General features: G+C 46.0%; 6 protein-coding genes across 6 annotated transcripts; 4 read left to right on the forward strand and 2 right to left on the reverse strand.

Moving 5' to 3' along the window:
• Positions 1-432: 432 nt before the first annotated feature.
• On the forward strand, positions 433-1119 carry F4822DRAFT_432763 (uncharacterized protein; the record flags this gene model as incomplete). The annotated part of the gene is made up of 1 exon (XM_051461708.1): positions 433-1119. The coding sequence occupies one exon, from the start codon at positions 433-435 to the stop codon at positions 1117-1119; it is 687 nt and encodes a 228-aa protein (XP_051311676.1).
• Positions 1120-1282: 163 nt separating this feature from the next.
• Positions 1283-3052, reverse strand: F4822DRAFT_357440 (putative glutathione-S-transferase theta, GST). Its single transcript, XM_051456057.1, has 4 exons — positions 2355-3052; positions 2038-2299; positions 1682-1947; positions 1283-1626 (listed from the first exon to the last, which is right to left on the reverse strand). The coding sequence occupies exons 1-4, from the start codon at positions 2415-2417 to the stop codon at positions 1381-1383; spliced, it is 837 nt and encodes a 278-aa protein (XP_051311677.1). The 5' UTR covers positions 2418-3052; the 3' UTR covers positions 1283-1380.
• Positions 3053-3914: 862 nt separating this feature from the next.
• F4822DRAFT_357379 (uncharacterized protein) lies at positions 3915-5723 on the forward strand. The gene is made up of 3 exons (XM_051456055.1): positions 3915-4676; positions 4733-4918; positions 4972-5723. The coding sequence occupies exons 1-3, from the start codon at positions 4469-4471 to the stop codon at positions 5199-5201; spliced, it is 624 nt and encodes a 207-aa protein (XP_051311678.1). The 5' UTR covers positions 3915-4468; the 3' UTR covers positions 5202-5723.
• A 1157-nt stretch (positions 5724-6880) lies between these two features.
• Positions 6881-10043, forward strand: F4822DRAFT_438360 (glycoside hydrolase family 47 protein; the record flags this gene model as incomplete). The annotated part of the gene is made up of 3 exons (XM_051462507.1): positions 6881-9618; positions 9695-9910; positions 9965-10043. The coding sequence occupies 3 exons, from the start codon at positions 6881-6883 to the stop codon at positions 10041-10043; spliced, it is 3033 nt and encodes a 1010-aa protein (XP_051311679.1).
• An 885-nt stretch (positions 10044-10928) lies between these two features.
• Positions 10929-13109, forward strand: F4822DRAFT_357383 (proline-specific permease). The gene is made up of 2 exons (XM_051456056.1): positions 10929-11350; positions 11407-13109. The coding sequence occupies exons 1-2, from the start codon at positions 11163-11165 to the stop codon at positions 12884-12886; spliced, it is 1668 nt and encodes a 555-aa protein (XP_051311680.1). The 5' UTR covers positions 10929-11162; the 3' UTR covers positions 12887-13109.
• F4822DRAFT_414442 (uncharacterized protein) lies at positions 13079-14759 on the reverse strand. The gene has a single exon (XM_051459145.1). It carries the CDS (start codon positions 14136-14138, stop codon positions 13332-13334), a length of 807 nt encoding a protein of 268 aa, XP_051311681.1. The 5' UTR covers positions 14139-14759; the 3' UTR covers positions 13079-13331.
• Positions 14760-15062: the final 303 nt, after the last annotated feature.

Here is a 15062-nt window from a genome sequence, read left to right on the forward strand (position 1 = left end):
CTTCGTTTTTGCTTCCTTGCTTTGTATATATAGTGAGCGTGCCCAACTACGAAAAGCCGTCGAGGATACTCTTGATTGTTCGTCGCAAAGGGGGCCACTAACAGAGCTGGACGGCGTATTTATATTCTATTCAAGTGCTTCTATTCCTTAACATACATTTATTGTATAATTTTTGAAAACAATCACACTAATAAATTACAATAGCTGTGTCCCGCAACAGCCAAGCTTTCTTTGGAAACAATACCAGACATCGATGGATATAAAAAGGCGATTCTTCCCTCTCGTTCTTTCCGTCATTATATCCCAGCATCTTATCTTATTAAGACTATTCATCATAGCCTCAGCACTACAACTTTATCAATTTTCATTGGCGATTCTTGTGTCAAGAACCATTCATTAGTATCTTTATACCAAGATTAATTACCCAACACGATGTCTCTCGATCTCAATACCCTTCCCATCATTTTCCTCGCGAGTACCTTAGGTCGGAGCGATTTGGAAGATGTCGCCTCAGAGCTCGGCTATCCTTTCAATCTTGAACGGATAAGTGGCGACGGAATAGTTCGCGGTTCGTTCTATACTTTCCAGCGTAAAATGGAACAGTTCGTCGAACACAAAGTTGGAAAACCTATCGACTCCGAGGACATTACTCGTTGCTTCGGAGAGGGCGAAGACCCAGTATCGGCCATTATCTACAATTGCCTCACTAGAAAACAGAGAGTACCCGTGGACGCCTTTTTACGCGCCATGGAAGAGGAAATTAAGCAGACGCACAAGGACTACCCTGACTGTAACAGCATCATCCTAGAAGGATTTCCATCTCCTAAATACGTAGACTCTATAGAGCTTGCAGAAAAACTTATCAGAATGAACCTTCCCGAGGGAAGTTATTTCTTTATGGTTTATGCCCCCAATCATGAAGGCTATAAGAATTTTTACGAGAACATCAGACCCGTGTTATCGGCAACATACGGCATGACTAAGGACCTTAACTATAGTCCCGGTACCCAACTCGACGAAATCTGCAGCGAAGCTATCCAGACGCTTACAATGACACCGGAGTGGATTGGTGTTGTGGACCACGAAAAAGCAAGTTTCCGAACTCACGTACCCATCTGAAGCAACGCTTATTACCTACCTACCTCTTGAGTAGGTACCTAGGATTGATGGGCACATCGATTATTCAACCGAATAATACATAGATTTGAGACGTAACTATTTAGGAAAAAATACAAAAAAAAATTGAAAATATAAACTTATTAGATTCTTTGAATGTGATGTTGGGTCTTAATTTGATTATGAATTTGAAAGCGACTAGCATAGGGGTTAAGTAACCTAGTACCCCCCTCTCCTCCTTTTCCCTAATCCAAAAGAATTACATCACGGAACACCTCTACCGGCTCTCGTAGCTTTCGCTAATTCCGACTGTGCAACATCATCCGCATATCGCTTATAGATTGGAAGGTAGTGCTCATGGTCGCTCGTCGTCTTCTTAACACTATCACGGCTTGACGCTGCATTTAACCACTTACGCCATCGAGCCCAAACTTCTTCATCCGAGCCCCCTTTTCCAACTTCTGGGATACGCAGGCCACCCTTAAACTCATCAAATACCCAAAGACGGACCTGTGGCTCTCATTAGGTGTTGTTTTAAGGGGCATGGAAGAGATGAAGAACTTACAGCCCAAGGCACAATAACAATATCCACAAGACTCAAATCCTTGCCAAAGAAAAATGGGCCTTGAGGATCCATCTCCCTTGCGAATTCGAGTAGATGACCCCTAAACTCGCCCCGTAGTTCATCGAGTCTCTGCTCGCCGTTTTCGTGTGCTGATGCTTGAAATTGAAGTAACCGGTGGAACGCGGGGATCACTCGGCTCGTCACATAGTCCGTCCAGATCCGCGCTCGGGCGCGTGTGTAATCGTCTTGACCTGCTTCGGGGAGGACTGTTCACGTAGCCACGTAGAGACATAGGTCAGCCTATCTAGCTGTAGTACCCCGATTTCCTAATCGAAAGGAAGGGGTGGGATACATACTCCGAGGCTCATGGTCCGGATAATGATCCTCGAGGTATTCGCACAACACCGTACTCTCATATAACGACTTCCCCGGCGCAACCTCAAGCGTTGGCACCAAACCGCGCGGATTCGCGCGCATGAGTTCGGGCCCCTTGTTATAGGGGTTGATCTCGATGTACTGGTAGGGAATCTTTTTTTCTTCGAGTGTGATCCATGCCCGCTGCACAAATGGGCAGAACCACCCAGCGAATAATTTTAGCTGCTGTTCGGATGAGTGTTCCTGTGAGCGTAAGTTAGCATTTCGGGTTGACTTGAAAAGGGGGCGGGGTTCGTACATCAACTGTTTTCTTGGCGAGGCCAGTTGCGACGGGATGCAAGTTGGCGTCTGGATGCGACATCTTTGATTCTATTCCGAAAAGCTAAGTGATATGAAATTTCCAAGTTATGTGCTATGAAAATAAGATGAAATCTTCTCGATTATTGACCCCGACATGATAGCTCGATAGATCTCCACATGAAGGCATTCAGGTTTTATGATGTCATTCCCCCAGTATATGATGGGATACATTTGGCATTAACTCCTAACGCCGATACATGGAAAAGAAATCAAACCCTGCCTACCTAGGAGTTTCATGTATGCGATAATAATGAAGTTTCTCTTCTGTTCTAAACATTTTTTATTTAGTGTCTAGTATGAGTGCCCAAAGATGAACAGTGGCCGCAAAATCCCCACTCAACCCTCCACGGAACAGCCAGATTGAGGAGTGTCAGGGTCTAGGCGAGGGTGCACTCCATAAGGGCGACCTCGAATGCCTTTCTAGATATGTGTGTTTAGAGCCAATTACTATCTAGGTAGTTCCTCCGTCTGGATGCGGCTCTTCAGGAATACCGAAGCCTACGGCATGAGTGTGACCTCAATTCGCAAAATCGAGTCATATTTTCCTCGCCGGCTCGAAATTGCACTTCGTTATCTTTTAAATACGGAGTATATGCATTGCGTGTATACTCGGTAGCCAACCGGTACTACGCCTTAACGATAGGAATGCAAGCAGTACTACCCTGAGAATGTCTACCCCGAGCCTTACCTTGAACGAGGCCTTCACATTGGCTACCGATTTACTATGAGGATGATGTGTCGATTTTGAATGACGTGGATCTCTTCGTCTTTGAGAGGAGAAAGCAGGTTTCTGGATAAATAATAGATAAGCAGCCGCTTGTAGTTGAAGTATGAATAGGTTGCTATCCCACCTGGATTTGGCGAAACCATCGGCTTTCCTATTCACGTCAACCCTATCGTATCTGCCAGCTGTGACCTCATAAAAAGCCCGCGCTGTTGTTTCGCCATTGTTCGCGTTAAACCATCAAGTTTCTATCACTATCGCACTACCAAAATAGGCTGTAAAATGGCTGTAAGTAATGACATTCTGTCTAAAGTTGTCGCTCATGCTCTACCGATTAAGTATAGACATTAATTAGGATTTAGTCATTTGATATCGGCTGCGCCGTCCACGTCAGCGGTCATCTTGGAATTTGGATCGTGTGCGCTGTATCGGTTGATACTGTTACTGTCCGAAGTGATGATTCTGGCGAAGAGATAGATGTTGATATCGCGGACGTTAGCTAATGTGAAAGGAAGTCAATTGGATTGCTGCACTATATATCACGGCAGTGGATGTCGTGATTGTAATGCCAATCCTTATGATAGTGACACCAATAGCTGAAGGGAATGTCAGAATTGATCTTCGAAGCAATTAACGTATCGTAGGGGTGCGGAATGAATTGAAGGGAGTAAGAATTTTAATGAGGACATGGAAAAATGCGATATTAACTTTGGGAATATTTAGTTAGAATGAGAATCGTGATGCGAATTAACCATTAGCGCGTACGTGTTTCCGAGAACCATTCGTCATCGAGATTCTAATCGTAAGATACAATCCGAAGAAGAATCGTAGATCCATAACCCCCCGACGAGTGTGAGAACGCGTCAGATCATATCGGAACATTCAACGTGACTTATATCTATTGATGCCGAGAAAGTTTGTGGTTTTTCATGAAGACTCGCTCATTGGTTTAGATCGGAAAAACAATACCGGATAGGGTCATGTGAATGGTATTTCGGGTGAAGTTGTCGATCTGGCCTCGTGTCGTAGCGCAATTCATTTTGAGTACGCGAGTCAAGATTACGACCTGTCATCCAAACTCGTTGCGGGGAAAGCAAGTTTAATTACCATGTCGGACGGAGCCGTAAATGTCATGACAGGCAAAGTTAGAGTTAACAATGACATCGACTCAGCGGGTTTGACGTTTGACAGTTGATGACTTTGAACTCAAAATGGGATGGTATATTGGTAGATAAACCACCGATCGCTCATCCTGTTGACGAGTGTAGAGTATTAGTATATTCGATCGGGTTTTCTATCAGTGACGGTATTCGAGAATCGAGCAAGACATGGCGGGAAAAGTAGGAATCGCAAACACGGACGATATTCCCGATCTCATAGAGATCTTTTGGGAAGCCTTTTCCGGGCCTGGAGAAGTTGTGTTCCCCCACACGGATGGCGGCCGAAAATGGCTTCAGCGGAGTTTTGAAAACTTCCTAGGCCAGAAATCTTATTACAGACCCGAGTCGAAAATAGCTGTTGTAAGGAACTTGAACAGTATTGTTACAGACCCTAAGCCACTTTTGCATGAAACATTTTAACAAGAGATATAGACAGACCGGTTGCGATGGCCATTGCCCACGTGGTTCGACCCGGTCAGAACATCGGAGCAAAGTCTTGGAAATCGCGATGGGGACGATGCGAAGATATTCCCGGTGTAAGTGAAGAACAACTCTCGGAATTCTTCGATCCCCTAGCGAGAGCACATTATCTTGTTGTAGGAAAGGAAGGCCACATGTGTAAGTTGCTCATCCAAGTTGACATCCCACTTGACTAATCCGACCCCGCCAAGTCATTGAATTGGTCATGACAAAGTCGACTAGTCGAGGCAGAGGATACGCATCGGCATTAATGGGATGGGCCATTAAGATTGCTGATAACCTTGATATCCCTTGTTATCTCGATGCGGGAATGCGTGGTATGGGAATTTGTGACCGTTGTGGTTTTAAGGCGCAAGACATCGAAATGCGATACGGTGGTCCCCCACCTTGCACCCCGATGTTACGGTCAAGGAAACAGTGAGATATCACGAGACCAATAATGGTGAATGGTAGCGGGTATAGCGCAGAATGAATTGGGAATTAGTTCAAGTTCGGAATTTGGAAACCGTTAATTAATATAAACCATTCGGGGAACAACTTCCAATGTGTGTAGATGCGTATGCGCGAATAATGAACAATCTAGTCTCCGGTCGGTTGGTGACACTACCAAACGATATATACCCTGGTTTATGCACCCCGCAAAGATCGTCAACTTGGGCGACGCAACGAATCGATGAGTGCGACGTGACACTTGATCGGAACTATCCGATTATGTATGGTCTTTATATCGTGATGTGGTGTATTGGTATTTGTTTCGCATGGAAATGAATATTTCCGTGTGTGTTTCTTGTCGGAATAATTTTAATAATGCTTTGGAATTATTATCTGACGGCATTAAAATGTCACGAGATGATGATTGCTGGACAATTCCAATCCTAAACTGCCAAGATGTCTATCATAAGAAGGGAAGGAGGATAGAGTGGATTGAGTCTAGACTTTCTCGTAGGTGACATGCGTTTATTTAAAAAACGGAGCCACGGGACGAAGGATCCCGCTGAACTTTATTTTCGGACACCACCCACTCTGCAGCATCTGCTTTTAGGGGACCGGCTGCCTACCTCGGTACCTATCCGAAGCAATTACAGCTCAGAACAATAGGGAGCCAAGGCAGGGACAATCAATCAATAAACTTTTTTTTTCTTTCTTATCGGATACATTCCGACAGATCCGCCAATTGTCCGAAACTTTCTCCTTCATTATTTTTCACCATCGGATGCATCCGCCGCATTTTTATTTATTTCTTCCTCTAAACATCTCAACATGTAAAAACATATCGCGAAATCCCATCGTATATATCCTATTTTTGACGCTCCTTCAGGCAGACATCGCCACTTTCACTAACATAGTATTCGGTTAGAAACATTCAATGCCAAGAGTCAGCCTACAACACAGTAATGACCCTCTTGGCCTACCCGCCTACCTAAAGGGGTCCAATGAAGGAAGATGCCAAGATGCTCCGTGGTCTTATCCGCTCACCTGTACATTTTGAACCCTTACATTTCGACCCTTGGCGCTTCCCATTTTCCTGCATTTCATCCGCCCTGCGGCACGGCAATTATCATCGACTTTGATGGCCATCTGTCCTTCTATCCATGTATTGCATGTATGTTAGATCATACAATTCGCCTTCTCTTACTTTTGGATTGTCATCGAATTTATCTATTCGTTCTTGGCAAGTTCCAAGTTTCCCTTTCCCTCATTATCTTTTTCTTCTTCTTACTATTCCCCGCCTAGAGCTAAAGTACCTAGTGAGACGCTTCAATAGACTGAGTCTTGTTTGATTTGCTTGCTTTTAGCCCCCGGTCCATCGTGAGCTCGTATTTCTGGCACAGCTCGACCGCTTGAACTTGCTGCTCCATATTATTTGCTGAGCCTCGTTTAGCAATCCTTTTCTTTATACACTGTTGGATAAAGATGACAAGATTCTGTTCTGTTCGATAACCTCGTTAACTCGTTCCTTTTCACCCTTCGTTCGATCTCGCGAGCACGAGACGACGATAGTGGCTTGAAAGCTCTTTCGTGCTTCCGTGCCCCTCCTAAACTGCATTGGGGGCTTCTGACAAGCATCCAGCCCTATATATAATAAGTGCAATTGTAACGATGTTGCGCATACGCAGATACCGTTATTACGTTTTCTTTGCCGCGATTGTCGTGTTCCTCTTGTATCGTGCTACGAAAGATGGAGAGCAATGGGAATCTGTGTCGGCGTCTATTCCCTACGTTAAAGCTCCACCGAAGTCATCGCCCGAGCGAGGTGTCCCTGTAACCAACAAGCAAACCCCTCCTGTTAGAAATGGTGGCACCGTCCGACCTATCGAAGAGGATGACGACTTGACACAGCGATTACTCGAAAAGACGGAAAAAGAACCCGCCAAGGTCAAAATCCCCCAATTGAAACCCACCACTAGCGACGATAGCGACATCGATTATGATATTCCCGACACGGCCACGAAGACGAACTCGCTGAACGAAACGAAGGTACTTGCGTATGACAAGGACGTTGCTGCAAAAACTACCACCGCTCCGTTACTCGATATACCTGATAAAAATATTGGACAAGGGGCTAAAGGTGCTGGGAAAGGTGTACATGGAGCTCCGGGTCAATATAAGAGTAAGACGCAGAGCGCAACCACCACAATACACTGGAAGAAGTTTCCCGAGCACTTTCCCGTCCCTGAAGACGAGATCATTCCATTGCCGACGGGAAAACCTAAGACTATCCCTGCGGTGCAATATGATTTCGAGAAAGAGTCGGCAGAAGCTAAGGAGAAGCGATTGGATCGTTTATCCCAAGTGAAAGCCGAGATGATACGTGGTTGGAAGGGTTATATGACCTATGCAAGAGGGCATGACGAATTGAGTCCCGTATCCAAGAAATTCCGCGATCCGTTTTGCGGCTGGGCTGCGACGCTGGTAGATGCGCTTGATACACTCTGGATCATGGGTATGAAAGAAGAATTTGATGAAGCAATGCTCGAAGTCGAGAAGATTGATTTCACCACTTCTGAATTTCGAACCGAAATCCCCGTCTTTGAGACTACCATTCGGTACCTTGGTGGATTGATAGCCGCTTATGATGTTAGTGGAGGCAAGGCTGGAGGCTACGACATTCTTCTTGAGAAGGCGCTCGAACTTGCCGAGATCTTGATGGGCGTTTTCGATACCCCGAACCGTATGCCCGTTCTCTACTATAACTGGAAACCCGCTTTTGCGAAGCTACCCAAGAGAGCTCAGGCAGGAGTAAGCGTTGCAGAATTAGGATCTCTTGCTATGGAATTCACCCGACTTGCACAAATCACCAAAGAAAACAAGTACTATGATGCCGTAGCACGCATCACAGATGCATTTTATGACTGGCAAGAGCGGGGAACTACGATCCTCGGTATCTTTCCCGAACGGGTTGATGCAAGCGGGTGTAACAGGACTGCGGAAGCTGAAATTGCCGCCAAGGAAGCCAAGCTCGAAGAGGAGCGAAAGCTTGAGCAACAGAAGTCCAGTTCCAAGACCACTACGGGTAGCAAGTCCGATGTCGACAGCGATAGCCCAAGCAAATTTTCTAAAGGCGAGTTTCGGGGTGAATTCCGGGTTTTGGAAGGCCGTTCTGAAGTTGGAACACCTAATGACGATGGTACTTCGAAGGTGAAGATCATGCACAATGGCGAAGAAATGTACGCACCGGCGGAGACGAGTGCACCTCAAAGCAGTACGACTCAGAACACCGCCACGCTGGATAGCCGTGATGATGGCTCCTCCGATGAAGATGAGACCACAAGGAAAGATAGGTGTGTTCCACAAGGACTTGCGCCGGGATCTTGGGGTAGCACAGAGCAATACAGTATGGGCGGAAGTCAGGACAGCACGTACGAGTACTTCCCCAAACAATGGTTGCTTCTCGGTGGTCTCGAACCCAAGTATAAGACCATGCACCTCAAGGTTGCCGCAGCCGTCAAGAAGTGGCTACTATTCCGACCCATGGTTCCCGATGATCGTGATATCTTATTTTCCGCTAAGATCAATACACAAGGAGACCCGGAGGTCGACGCTGTGACTGAATGGGAAGTTACTCATTTGACATGCTTCATTGGTGGTATGTTTGGTATGGGCGGAAAAATCTTCGATATCCCTGAGGATGTAGAAATTGGAAAAAGATTGACTGATGGCTGTGTATGGGCCTATGAGAGCACGCCGACCGGCATCATGCCTGAAGGTGCCAGTGTTGTTCCGTGTGCCGAGGTGAACAATTGTCATTGGAATGAGACCATGTACTGGCAATGGTTAGATCCCCTCTACGAGTCCCACGACGAGCAGATGGAAGTGTACGAAGAACAGTTGCGTGTGTGGAAGAAACAACAAGCGCAGAAGGGACAGAAGCCGACGATGAAAGGACACCAAAATCTTGGCACATCCTCTAAAGAGGAATATGTTGATGGCAAAAAGTCGGGTCAATCCCAAATTGTTGGTACCCAGAAGACCGATAACTCGGATGGATTGGAGAGTGTCGTCGGAGTTCAGAAAAGGGCCCCACCTATTCGCGCTTCGACTGACATCGGCGTAAATAACGGTCGTGGCTCTGAAAAATTGAGTCAGACCGCTAAGTTGGAAGATGCTTTGGATATCAACGCAGACAGTAATACTGTTGTAAAAACTGTCAAGGATGATGTCGACCAGACTCCTCTCAAACAGGAGGAGGAAGAAGAAGAAGAAGAAGAAGAGGAAGAAGAGGACCTTCCAGAACCCACGCGTCCCATGTCGCACGAGGAATATGTACAGAACCGTATTGAGTCGGATAACCTCCCGCCCGGCTTTGTCAGCGCGAATTATCATGCATATATCCTTCGGTAAGTGATATATCAAATGTGATGGCTGCGGATATCCATGCCATAGCGGATCTTGACTAACTCTTCTTCATTATAGACCGGAAGCTATTGAATCGGTTTGGTACATGTATCGCATCACGGGTGATACCACGTGGCAAGACAAAGGATGGAAAATGTTTAAATCCATCGTTAGTCAAACTCGGACGGATGCTGGTAACAGTGCTATCGACAACGTCTTGGTGCCCAATTCTAGCCAAAAAGATGAGATGGAAAGTTTCTGGCTTGCTGAAACGCTTAAATACTTTTATCTGCTGTAAGTTGCCGTCGTTTCAGTTAAAATGGGATAACAAATACTGATGTTGTACAGATATTCGGATCCGAATCTTATCAGTCTAGACGACTGGGTGTTGAATACGGAAGCGCATCCCTTCAGACGACCAACATGATTCTGATGATTTAGCTATGAAATAGACCTGGATTAAAAACAGATAGGATTTGTATAGATAAAAAAAAACTAAAAGAAGACCAAAAACAACGATTCTGACATATGAAGGGTTGGAATCGATTAATATCTGCATGTTCCTTCACTATAAAAGTGTTGGAATTTACGGTCTACTTATTGGAGTGTACCACGCAAGCGACCGGGGTGATGCGTCGTCATCACATCCACCAAGCTACATAACGTGCTAACACTACCCTATCTTTTATCTTAACTGGTCCCGATGCGCTAGAAAGTAGTATTACCTTTCTATGTGGAAGACGGATGATACCTCATTTGTATATAAAACCGTCGAGATGAAGCCATAGCTTCACACCTAACGTTTCCCGATCTTGGAGATACCGACACGGAGATTCTTAGAGTGGCGGATAAAGTCGGATAGAAGCGGCAATAAAAATATCGTACTTAAACCAAATCAAGACACCGATTTCCCTGTAATCAGCCAAGCTACAGCCGCTAATGTGAAGTACCTTGATGATAAGAGTCTAACAAAGGGTCTAATATGAATTTCTACAATAGACCGAGTGGCTAATAAAGCTTGGCTTCTTGAGATGAACCTAAGATATCTTAAAAATACTCCAATGCCGCATTCCATCATACGTTCAAGTTTCCATTCATGACAGAATTTTTCTAGATTATCTTCACGATAGAAATATCCCGGCCCTAGGAAATCCTCCCCGCAATTGGCTTACCCTAAAGTGGCAATGGTCAACTCCGATCTCAACCTTTTAGGAAGGCCGTCGGTGTAAGATCCATACATTTTTGCCCCCCGTCAGTTCACCCTAGGGCGAGAGGAATTGAATTATCAGCGCTGGTCTAAAATCTGTACGTAATACGACGTTTTAATCAGCTGGGGGATCTGGGATCTTGTGATAAACTTCTATCTTTAAATAAATCCTAGGCGCGTCTTACTTCTTATCTTATTTTCCTTGTACCTAATTTTTGGTTATTTGTATCAATTCGTCTTTTTGAGTCGGTTTTTTGGATGAGGAATTGTGAGAGTTATTTTTGAAGTATATTGTATGACGTTACAATTGAGATTGTGAGTGGGAAAATATAGTGGAAGATGGGATCGGATGGAACCGAAGAAGTGGCGTACGCCACTGATGAGGCCGGACGTGATGGCGAGTCCGAGCCGAAGGGGATTCATCGCAGCGCGTCTAATCAGATCGGGGAGATGAATCTTGAGAGCGGGCATCAGCTGAAGCGAGGATTGAAGAGTCGACATATTCAGTTCCTTGCGTTGGGAGGCGCGTAAGTTATTTTATCACATACTATGCGCGTGTATATCAGCAACTAAATGCTATTAGTATCGGAACTGGTCTATTCATCGGCTCGGGCCAAATCCTCGCGACTACGGGCCCGGCACCGCTATTTATGGCGTACTTATCTATGATGATGGTGGTATGGGTAATCATGAACAACTTGGCTGAGATGGTGACATTCCTTCCGATGAAAGGCATATCGATTCCATACTTCGTCGGCCGCTTTGTGGAACCTAGTCTCTCATTCGCCGATGGCTGGAATTACTGGTACGCCTATGCTATGCTGACTGCCGCGGAATGCACGGCCGGCGCCATCATCATCCAATACTGGACGCACTCCGTTCCCGTCGCCGTCTGGATCGCCATTCAACTTCTCGTCGTGTTATTCCTAAACATTATCGCGGTGTCTTTCTTCGGTGAAGCCGAGTTCTGGTTCGCAAGTGTCAAGCTTATAACCATCATCGGTTTAATCATTTTAGGCATAGTCCTATTTTTCGGAGGTGGTCCGAATCATGATCCGTTGTATTTCCGGTACTGGGGAGAACCGTGGGGTGCTTTCGTCCCGTATCTAGTCCCTGGAAGTACCGGTCGCTTCCTCGCGTACTGGACTGCATTTGTCCGCGCCGGTTTCTCCTTCGTCACGTCCCCGGAACTCATCGCGCTTTCCGCGGGAGAGACTGTCGCTCCCCGTCGCAATATTCCGAAAGCCGCGCGCCGTTTTGTGTGGCGATTGGCTATCTTCTACGGTCTCGGATCCCTTGTCATCGGCGTTATCGTGCCAAACACCAACGGGGATCTCAATGGCGACTCCAATGCATCTGCAAGTCCGTACGTCATCGGTATCGCATTAGCTGGTATCCGGGGTCTCGATCACGTCATCAACGCTGCGGTCTTAACCTCTGCGTGGTCTGCCGCTAACGCGTTCACTTATTCCGGGTCTCGTGTGCTGTACTCCATGGCCATCAACGGACAAGCGCCACGTATCTTTGGACTTACCACCCGTCGCGGTGTACCGTATGTTGCTGTTGGGTTCACTTTGCTCATCGCATGTCTCGCTTTCCTCAATGTTTCGAACTCTGGTGCGGTAGTTTTCCAATGGTTCACCAACATCTCCACGATCTCGGGATTTATCGCGTGGATCGTGATATGCATCACATACCTGCGCTTCCGAAAATCTATGGAATACCATGGCCTTCTAAACGATCTCCCGTTCAGAACGCCTCTTCAGCCATACGCTACATACGCCGTGCTGTTTATCCTGGTTATCCTCACACTTACAAATGGGTTCCAAGTTTTCTTTCCTACACATTGGAGTGCGGCAAGTTTCCTGGCTGCGTATATTACAATTCCGATTTTTCTGGTGCTGTATGTCGGGCATAAAGTCTGGTATAGAACTCCGTTTGCGATTAAAGTAGAGCAGGTGGATGTTTGGACTGGGAAGAAGGAGATGGATGATATGAGTGCGGCGGAGACGGATCCGGTGCCTAGGAATTGGGTGCAGAAGGCTTGGTTTTGGCTTGCTTGATATCTTTTTTCTTGCTGTTTTGCTTCTTGTATGAAAATGGGGCAATGTTGAAGATAAATGTGGTGTATACGATGTGATGTGGAGATGAGACGTTCTTGGATTGATACCCCTTGAAGATGACAGAAGTTCGATATTCAAGAAATTCAAACCTATAGATACTTAACAATGAATAGATACACGAAGTTTGAAAATTCTCTCTAGCTGTGTATTGTGTAGCCCCCGAATTTTACAATAACTAATCTTTTCGGAAGGAAGCCGAGGGTTGCATTCATTTTCGTGTAACACTCAGTCGCATTTGACCTAGAATATATACCATTTTCATACCAACATAACCAACCATCACCAACCGTTAAAATATGTCCAAAATAGACGTCGTATCTCGCTTTTCGTAATAAATCGTATCATCAACGTATATACAAATAAACAAAGTCGCAAAAGTCGATTCTTAAGCGAAAAGTACACCTAAGGCCATCAACCCTAACGTAACACATAAACGAGTCGTCAATTCCGCCCTCGTAATTGGCACAGCAGCACTTGAAGTAGGCGAGGCCGTAGATCCTGAACCGGTATCCGTGGCCGAAGCAGTAGGAGCGACATATGTAGCCGGTACCGTGACTTCTGCTACGCTGACATCGCTCTCTACCGTGTTAACCCATAAGCACACCGGCGTGCCTGATGCACCATAACTAGGAGCAACGCCCCATCCCCATAGGTCGTTGGTGACTGTCGCCGATGGATTCGCGCTTGGTGTGTCACTGGCGTATGTTACGGGATATAAACTAGCGCTTGAGACATTCGTCGCGGCCAAACTTGCTAATGGTGTACCTGCGGTTCCTGGTGCACATGTGGTCCTAGGACTCGGTGTGAAGCTTAGCGCCTCGGTTTGTGTCCCGGAGATACCGCAGCAGATGAGATCTGATAAGTTGATTGGGTGCGGTTCGATATCGGAGTTAGAAACCGGAAAAGGATTAGGGTGTTTGAGAGGACCCGAGAGATTATATATGTCTAGGGAAGTATCGACGATATGGCCGTCGCAGCATATGCTTTGGAAGTCATTGCGATGCGAGGTTGGAATCGGGGGTGGAGAAGGTGCACTCCCGCTGAAGCTGAAGCTGCTATGGGGAGGCGGAGGGTGGTAAGGCGCGGGGCAAGGGTTAGCGAAGAGCTGTTTGCGCGGGGACAAAGGCGCTAAACACCAGTGGGATATAGCGCCTGTAGGGAGGAATGTAGTAACTGATGACGCTGAAGACATCGTTACAATAAGTGTTCATGCGAGTAAGATCTCTAATTTTTCATAGGTGTATCGTCATCATTCTTGCATCTCGAGATAAGATGAGATAGGAGATATGATATTGATATGTGGTTGCGAGGACGACGGCAAAGATTTGAGGATGTGATGATGGTCGTGCCGCATCTTGGCCCAAACCAGGGCTGAAGTCGTATTAGGCAGTTAAGAAACAATATCAAGATTAAAGCCGAGAACTTTTCGTATATATCGTCAGAACTAATAGCTGGGCGCAGGTGTTCTAGACCAAATGCGGGTGATAGAAACATCTTGTTTTCAACAAAGACTTACGTACCCAGACTATACGAAGCACATTATAGCGGATGTGTTGATTTCTATAGTGAGGGCACACATAGAAAACCTAAATGGCAGGTACGGAGGTGGGATGCACCTTCCGCGCTGAAATATTGGAAGGACCCCGAACGTCAACCGTAATACGTACAATCTATAAATCCGTATAACATCACCAAATCTAATTGTTTTTCAGAAATTCTTTTTGAAAATTGTTGTAGTGCATCCATAGATCATTGCTATAATTTTTGCGAATTGATTTGGCGGCGGGGTGGTCTTCTTCGTACCCATATACGGTGGCCACAAGAAAATCATTCTAGGTCCAATAGGGCAAGCTAGATAGATAGCTTTGATAGTGGTAATTTATGGTGGAGAAGGTACCTAGGGATTGGGGCCCACAGTAGTTCCTTCCCAGGCGACCAGGGAGCAAACTTTCCACAATAATTCTGCCAGTTTGGCTGATTTCCGGGCAACCTCACCGCTTTGGCAATCCTTTAAATACCTGGCCACCCGCCCATTCATTCTGTTCTCTTTTTCCCTTCTCTTCTTCATACTTACCTTGTTTCCGCGCATGCAAGCTCAAGAAATCGCATCGCGAAG

The sequence above is a fragment of the Hypoxylon trugodes genome (assembly GCF_022578975.1).
Source record: "Hypoxylon trugodes strain CBS 135444 unplaced genomic scaffold F4822scaffold_8, whole genome shotgun sequence".
NCBI classification, from domain to species: domain Eukaryota; kingdom Fungi; phylum Ascomycota; class Sordariomycetes; order Xylariales; family Hypoxylaceae; genus Hypoxylon; species Hypoxylon trugodes.

What these genes read in the sequence shown, in the direction of transcription:
- F4822DRAFT_414442 (XM_051459145.1), bottom strand. Translation starts at nt 14,138, where the DNA reads ATGTCTTCAGCGTCATCAGTTACTACATTCCTCCCTACAGGCGCTATA.
- F4822DRAFT_357379 (XM_051456055.1), top strand. Translation starts at nt 4,469, where the DNA reads ATGGCGGGAAAAGTAGGAATCGCAAACACGGACGATATTCCCGATCTC. An exon ending in TGTTGTAAGGAACTTGAACA is followed by an intron (nt 4,677 to 4,732) that starts GTATTGTTACAG and finishes CAAGAGATATAG; the next exon opens with ACAGACCGGTTGCGATGGCC. An exon ending in AGGAAAGGAAGGCCACATGT is followed by an intron (nt 4,919 to 4,971) that starts GTAAGTTGCTCA and finishes GACCCCGCCAAG; the next exon opens with TCATTGAATTGGTCATGACA.
- F4822DRAFT_357383 (XM_051456056.1), top strand. Translation starts at nt 11,163, where the DNA reads ATGGGATCGGATGGAACCGAAGAAGTGGCGTACGCCACTGATGAGGCC. An exon ending in TTCCTTGCGTTGGGAGGCGC is followed by an intron (nt 11,351 to 11,406) that starts GTAAGTTATTTT and finishes AAATGCTATTAG; the next exon opens with TATCGGAACTGGTCTATTCA.
- F4822DRAFT_357440 (XM_051456057.1), bottom strand. Translation starts at nt 2,417, where the DNA reads ATGTCGCATCCAGACGCCAACTTGCATCCCGTCGCAACTGGCCTCGCC. An exon ending in TCCGGACCATGAGCCTCGGA is followed by an intron (nt 1,948 to 2,037) that starts GTATGTATCCCA and finishes CTACGTGAACAG; the next exon opens with TCCTCCCCGAAGCAGGTCAA. An exon ending in TTGTTATTGTGCCTTGGGCT is followed by an intron (nt 1,627 to 1,681) that starts GTAAGTTCTTCA and finishes TGAGAGCCACAG; the next exon opens with GTCCGTCTTTGGGTATTTGA.